The sequence below is a fragment of the Camellia sinensis genome, chromosome 13, assembly GCF_055761805.1.
Source record: "Camellia sinensis isolate YWXY chromosome 13, ASM5576180v1, whole genome shotgun sequence".
NCBI classification, from domain to species: Eukaryota; Viridiplantae; Streptophyta; class Magnoliopsida; order Ericales; family Theaceae; genus Camellia; species Camellia sinensis.
Genome location: NC_138973.1, coordinates 46,534,361 through 46,541,728, shown reverse-complemented (window position 1 = coordinate 46,541,728; position 7,368 = coordinate 46,534,361). Strand labels below are relative to the sequence as shown.

General features: G+C 36.5%; 1 protein-coding gene across 4 annotated transcripts; it reads left to right on the top strand.

Moving 5' to 3' along the window:
* Nucleotides 1–609: 609 nt before the first annotated feature.
* On the top strand, nt 610–7,020 carry APRR2 (CheY-like two-component responsive regulator family protein). 4 transcript variants are annotated; one of them, XM_028221750.2, is made up of 12 exons: nt 610–893; nt 1,737–1,941; nt 2,775–2,854; nt 3,111–3,177; nt 3,325–3,371; nt 3,602–3,679; nt 3,768–4,310; nt 4,765–4,905; nt 5,115–5,384; nt 5,868–5,942; nt 6,062–6,139; nt 6,304–7,020. In XM_028221750.2, the coding sequence occupies exons 2-12, from the start codon at nt 1,812–1,814 to the stop codon at nt 6,451–6,453; spliced, it is 1,659 nt and encodes a 552-aa protein (XP_028077551.2). In that variant the 5' UTR covers nt 610–893; nt 1,737–1,811; the 3' UTR covers nt 6,454–7,020. The 4 variants fall into 4 exon arrangements, with proteins under 4 accessions (XP_028077551.2, XP_028077553.2, XP_028077552.2 ...); XM_028221751.2 differs by having other exon boundaries at nt 766–1,054; XM_028221752.2 differs by lacking the exon at nt 4,765–4,905 and having other exon boundaries at nt 707–893.
* The last annotated feature ends 348 nt before the right edge of the window (nt 7,021–7,368 follow it).

Here is a 7,368-nt window from a genome sequence, read left to right as displayed (position 1 = left end):
AAATCCATTGTATCGTAACTGTACCATCAAATAATATCAACAAAACCCATAAATAAATAACAATATTACATTTATATACTATAATCCTTCTACGTATGTCTCCGTCCTATAAATTTAAATCAGTATCATATATCTTATTTTGAGGTGATTTTTAGAATAAAAATTCATAACAAATAGTGATTTCCATAAAAAGTTTTTCTACAATAAAAAAAAAAAAAAAATTGAACTTTTTTGTATTGACCAGTAGGGGGAGCCTTTTTGCATATTCTGTGGTCTGCAGCAACTGACAGTAACTGTGCAGAGTCACAGACACCTCCAGAAAGCGCACTTAAACGAGTGAAGATCCTCTCCTTGCAGCTTCCGTGCTTGCGCCTGTTTTTGCAGGCTTTTGGATCTACTTTTAGGCTTAATTTTGATAATTCGAACCGTTCATATTTTATGATTTATTCAGTATATCATACCTATAAAAAATCAAGTTGATCGAATATCAGAAAGTATGTGTTCGGAAAACTGTTTATTAAAATCTTTAAAAAATAGTGTTTAGTTCAATTTTTCAAACACATACTTTCTGATATCCGATCAACTTGATTTTTTACAGGTATGATATACTGAATAAATCATAAAATATAAACGATTCAGATTATCAAAATTGAGCCTAAAAGTAGACCCGAAAGCCTACAAAGACGGACGCAAGCACGGACTTGGAAGGAGAGGCTCTTGACTCCACTTAAACACCCTCTCTCTCTCTCTCTCTCTCTCTCAACTTTTGAATTTCCTCTCTCTTGATTCCTGGTTCTCTCTTGATTCCTGGTTTTCTTCCTCTACATTCTACCCAACAAGATAAGAACAAAGAAAACCAGAGTGACAAAGCTTGTTTTCCTTCTAGACGAAGGGTAATAAAAGCTTCTCTTCATTGCATTTTCTATGCTTCTATGTTTCATATGTGATTTGATCAATTCATATTTTTTGTGGGATTTTAGTGAATTTTCTTTGTGATTTTCTTCTCTTGATCTCTACACACTTATTATCTCTCTGTTTCTAGTTTCACCAAGAGGTATTTTCTGGTAGTCTGTTGACTATGTGACTAATAATGATTTTCCCATATGTTTCTTTCTATGTTTGGTGTTTTGTTGTCTTTTCCTTTTGCTAATAATTTTTTTTTTTTGAACGATTCCATTTGCTAATAAGATCTTATAACATCAACACAATCTTTTTCCCCATCTTATGCACAAAGATTTATAGATCAGTGACTGACAATTTTAATTAGTTGATAGTACTGGGTATTTAGATCAAATCCATGGACCTTGATCCAACAGTGCCAGCATGCATGGTCTAAATTTTACCCCCCCTTTTTTTTGTGGGTGTTTTAGAGTCTGATGGAGAGCTTGTCTCAACTGTAGGACTTGCCGTTAGCGTTATTAGTGCTTAGATTTAAGACTCCATTTTAACAAGAGTCTCATGTACTGGATCACTCTTTTTAGCTCTTTTTGTGTTATATTAAAGTTTTTTTTTTTTATGGTTAGAGTCACTATCTTTGTTATTTCATCTATTGTTGTTGTGTAAATGGTTTTGTTACATGGCATGCCAACTAGTTGTTGATATTTTTAGGAGAATTTTTCTTTCAAAAATATTTTGGTGCTTTTCTTTTCAATACATGTACTAGATTAGCTTAACAATCTTGATGTTTTAGACCAAGAGATGATAGATTTGATGGGAAATTTATGTGGGTTATGCAGAATTGATTGATTGGATGTCCATAACCTCCAATCTGCGACACTCATCATTGGCCTGAGAACGATGCCAAACCAGCTATGGTTTGCACTGCTAATGATCTACTGGGATGGACAGATTTTCCTAAGGGCCTCCGAGTCCTCCTCCTCGACGAAGACAGCAGTTCTGCTGCTGAGCTAAGGTTGAAGCTCGAGGAAATGAACTACATTGGTTAGAGATTTTGGTTTCATTTTTTTCTTTTGCTTTTCAAATTCTGTTTTCCTTTGGTAAACTACAATTGGTCTGTCCTAATTTGCCTGTTGTCGATATTTGTTGCTTCCCATATGACATCTTATTCTTTAGATCGTTTTGGAATTTAGTCATATACAACTTAGAATTGGTTTTGACTTGTAAAGACTTCATTGCTTGGTGGAGGACTTGCTTTCCTTCCTGCATCTCCAACTGTTCTAAAATTAGAAATATTGAAATGATTAATGAAAGTAGTGAAATTGCACTACATTTTAACTGTTTTCCTATGGATTTACATGTTAGTTAAGCTTTTATAACACTTCGACTCAGTTCAATTTCACAAGCTTGAACTTCAACTATATCCTTGGAAACTGGTCCTCTTCATTTAGCTAAAACTAAGAAGGCACCTTATTTTTCCGACTTATTTTTGTCTTCATTGAATTTTTTTCAACTTTGAGTCTTTTTTTTTTTTTTTTTTTTTAACTTCATTGGTCCATCTCAACTAGATGTTTCTTAAAATTAAAAAAATTTGAGTCAATTTTGAAAAAGGTTCACTAAAGCCAAATGGCTTATTTTTGTAATCAACCAAAAAAGGGGATTATTTTTTTCTTTCTCTGGACTATTTTTTAAAAATAAAATAAATTTTTATGATAGTCTAATCGAGATGGATCTATAAAAAGTTAAAAAAGAATTTGACATAATTTTACCAAGTTAGTCACATGATGGTTGGCCAAAACTCTCTCTTCTCTCTCTCTCTCTCTCTCATATGCATGCACCTATATATGTTAATGTCTCATTGCCCTTGCCCTTTACAGTTTCTATGTTCTGCGATGAGGATGAAGCTTTGACAGCAATTTCGGACAAACCTGAGAGCTTCCATGTTGCTATTGTAGAGGTACTAAACTTCAATTAAAATTGCAAGCACTGAAAGGATCAACTATTAGATATGCATGTACGTAGATGGTGTTATGTGGATACAAGTCATGAATTCATTTAAATAGTTCTTAAGACACAAGAGTAATGACTCTCTATTTATGAAAGCCAATTTTGGAAGATAATTTCAATTAATATCTAATTAAGCAGAAGGTCGGTTCTTGTGTAACATGAGTCCCGTGTTAATCTTCACATTAAAATTTCGTTCATTTTCACAGGTGAGCACCGGAAACAGCCATGGAAGATTCAAGTTTCTTGAAGTTGCAACAGACTTGCCCACAATAAGTAAGTGCAAAAGTCGTATCTCCTCATGTATGTACCAAAGCACTTTGTAAATGATTCATTAGGATATGACTTAGCGCAACGAAAAATAGTCCATTTTTTTACACACAAAACAGTTTCTAAATTGTTTTGATCACTCTTTTGTTACAGTGACTTCAAACACACAATGCCTGACTACCATGATGAAGTGCATAACGGTGAGAATTCTAGTTCATGCTCTCATTGCACTGATTAATGCATGTTTGTATGCAACAAAGAGCATGGAGTAAAAATTCACACTTCCATAAATTGTGAATAAAATCAATCTAGAAATTTTTTGATTCAATTTGGAATGAGAATGAAGTTAAGGGAAATTATATCTTTAAAGCATATCAAGCTCTTCATATGCATCGTAGTTGTCAATGCTTTGTTCTGTGGAAATTTGCAGCTTGGAGCAGTTGAATTTCTCCTAAAACCGCTTTCTGATGACAAGCTTAGAAATATATGGCAGCACGTTGTTCATAAGGTTAGTCTAGATTCTAGCGTCAATGCATTATGCTTTAACTATAAAATTTTCCATGAAAAGTAAATCATAAACTTATTTGCCTGAGCAGGCATTCAACGCAGGAGGAAAGGACCTCTCTGAATCATTAAAGCCTGTCAAAGAATCCATGGTTTCTATGCTTCGCCTCCAGTTGGAAAACGGAGAACCAATGAGCGGTATCTCAGTCAAAGAAGAACATGAAACTGTGGTGGAAGAAAACAAGGAGGAGCACGATAAGTACCCAGCTCCCCCAACCCCGCAATTGGAACAAGGAGTGAGGTTGGTGGATGATGGGGATTGCCAAGACCAGATTAACTGCTTGACAGAGAAAGAGGGCGGGGATCAAGATGGGGAATATAAATCTGTTGACACTACTTGTGAAAATTTAGATGCTGAAACTACCGTTTGGGAAATCCCACCTCAGATATCGGAAGAGGCTGTTATTAAAGATGAGGATGAATCACTTGATGGTTGTAAGAGCGAGAGTAACGTGTCTTCGCGTTTAGAGAACAAAGACGGTCCTAGTGATTCTGGTGGTGATGCTGCAAACCTGAATAAGGCATCTGGGGTTCGTAATTCATGTGGGAATAAAGCTAATCGGAAGAAGATGAAGGTAAATTAGTCTATGAGTGGGCTTTATTAATTACATCCCAACTCTTTCATATGATCCAATAATTATTTGAATCATTATCAGTAGTAACTAAATTACTGTCATAAATTTACAATTTTACTCTCAACTGATAAATATAAATACAAATAAAAAACCAAAAAAAACTTAAATTTCACACTATTTCTAGTCATTTCCCTTTTCAATTCCTGTATCTTGACTTGCCATGCTTGCACAGGGGTTGGTCATGGACTCACCCTAGTGAGAGTGCTTTCTTGTAACTCTACATTCACTAGTTACAGAAAATTCTTTGACTCAATAATGACGTAAATTCTTGCTCAATCATTGAATCTCAAGTTGAAAATTTCTCTATAATTAAAAGTAAACTTTCCATGAATGTGCTCTAAGTAACTTTGGATTATACTTATGAAGCTTACATTCGTGTTTTGTTGGGTTTTAGGTAGACTGGACACCTGAACTGCACAAAAAGTTTGTACAGGCTGTAGATAAACTTGGCGTGGATCAGGCCATTCCTTCTCGAATACTAGAGTTGATGAAAGTGGATGGATTGACTAGACATAATGTAGCTAGTCATCTCCAGGTTGGTGGTAAATTTAGCAATAGAGATGCACATTAATAGTAATCTAGTTTTTTTGTGCAAATTTGAAGAGGGGGGGGGGGGGGGGGGGGGGTTGGGGTTTATTTCCCCAAAACAATGAAATTGAGACGTGGAGACAAAACCACATTTCTTTCCACACTAGAACAACGTTTCATAGCTTTTTAGAATGACTGTGACTCTTTTTGAAGCAGAAATACAGAATGCAGCGGAGACACATTTTGCCGAAGGAAGTTGAGAGGAGATGGCCTCATCCAAGAGACCCCTCACAAAGGAGTTACCATCCACACAAACCTGTTATGGCCTTCCCTCCATATCATTCTAATCCGACCCTACCTGCTGCTCAGGTCTATCCGGCATGGGGACCTCCCAGAAGCTACGCCTCCGGTGTCCAGATGTGGGGCCCTGCTTTCTATCCACCGTGGCAGCCTACAGAAAGTTGGCATTGGAAGCCATATCCAGGGGTAACATTTGCTCTCTTACGCTTCCTTTATTTTTTGGCCTAAAACAAGCCTGTTGTTGATGGTGTTTCCTGTCATGGAGAAGGCATGGGAATCTTCTGTCCAGATCTTCCTGTCCCTCTATGTCAATGCCGAACGCACACAATTAGGCCGGTAGAGAGGTGTTTTGGGACAGGGGAAATGGGAGATTCTGGACAGAGGATTCAGCTTCATGGAGAAGTCTTGTGTGGAACTTACTATATTTGATTAAGGGTCTGTTTGGTGAAATTAAAAACTGATAATGAAAAAGTATAAGTTAACAATACCCCTTTTCCTGCTTCTAAATAATCTTTTTTTTTTATTTTTTTTTTATAATTAATACATTGTAAGTTGTAAATAGAAATTACACGAGATACTTTGACAAAAATTTTCAAAGTAAAAAAGCTATAAGAAGTCTCATAAGCTGAACCAAACAGAGCCTAATATGTGGATGTTATGGTGTTTCAGATGCATGCTGATGCATGGGGCTGCCCTGTGATGCCACCAGCGCCACCTCACGGACCATATCCGTCTTTCCCTCAAGTAAGTATATTGGTGTGAATGTTTCGTGTTTTGATTATTGATTGAGAGAAATGTCTTCTTCTAGTTAATGCATGAAGTTAGACAAGGTCCACTGACTGCATGTTATTTGGAAAAAGCAGAATGCCAATGGGTTTAACAATGCTTATGCAACACATAGCAGCTACATGATGCCACCGAGTTCTGTTGATCTTCAAGCGGTAAGTAATTCCATGCATTTTCATCATTCTATCTTTTAAAATTTGAACATCCTCAATAGAGAAATTCTGTCTCATACAAATCTCTCTTTTTTTCTTTTTTCTTTTTCCTTCTTTTTTTTTGGGTTTTTGTCTTAATACAAGTAAGTCATTGTTTGTATGCACAGGCAGACGAGGTCATTGACAAGGTTGTGAAGGAGGCAATAAACAAGCGATGGTTGCCTCTTCCCATAGGCCTCAAGCCTCCTTCAACAGACTCTGTACTCACTGAGCTCTCAAGGCAAGGCATCTCCACCATCCCTCCCCACCTCATCTAACGGCTCTCATCCTCCCCCACTCTTCTTCCTCCCAACACCATTGTAGTAGATGATGATGCAATTGCTCACCTCATTCTCCGGTCACACACCAAGGCAAACAAACAAAAAAAAAACAAAAAGACAACCAAAGGGTCCACTCAGACTCGGATCCTATCGAACACCACAGTAAAAAGGTGGCAATGCTGCTGATTTGATTGGGAATTTCAATGGTTGAGGATGGGCCACGTATGTGGGTTTATAGCCATGGAGATCAACATGTGGTTGTGAATAGATCACTGACCTAGAACACTGTCATGGGGATGGTGTGTGTTATTGTTAGGTGGGGATGCAGTACTGGTTGGTTGCTGTCCTTAATAATGGAACTGGGTCGAGCTCATAATGTTGTGGGAGGTACTTGTGAATAACAATTGATGTCCTTTTTGCAATCTTTTTGGTTGAAATAGTCACTTTGTTTGTTTGTTTGTTTTTTTGTTTTTTGTTTTTTAAACTAAGTCACTTTGTTTGTTATTGCAGTTGATAATGATTTATTTAGCTGACAAATGGGGGAAAAAAAAAATTCTTACTCAAGTTTTTTTTGTTTTTTGTTGTTTGTTTTTTGAACCCAAGATAGCGGTTAGTATATTAATAGTTAAATTATAACGCATGCTAACATTTCTTCATAGACTCAAGCCTAAAAACTTGAGCAATTGTCCGGGTCATCTTACTCAAGTTTTTCACTAACAAAAAAGTGTAATGTTTTTGGTATTTGTCAAATGGGTCATGCTACATCCCCCTAAAAAACATCCCCCTAATCCCCCTAATTTCCATATTAAGTAAAGAAAAAAAAAAAAAAAAGGAAACAGTTGCCAGAAATGGAAATTAGGGGGATTAGGGGTGAGGATTTTAGGGCTACAAATCATTTCCCTTGTCAAATAC

Bases quoted from the DNA above. Each gene is read 5' to 3' on its own strand.
- APRR2 (XM_028221750.2), top strand. From the start codon at position 1,812: ATGGTTTGCACTGCTAATGATCTACTGGGATGGACAGATTTTCCTAAG. The intron at 3,178-3,324 runs GTAAGTGCAAAA...CTTTTGTTACAG, and splicing joins AACAGACTTGCCCACAATAA to TGACTTCAAACACACAATGC. The intron at 5,385-5,867 runs GTAACATTTGCT...ATGGTGTTTCAG, and splicing joins ATTGGAAGCCATATCCAGGG to ATGCATGCTGATGCATGGGG.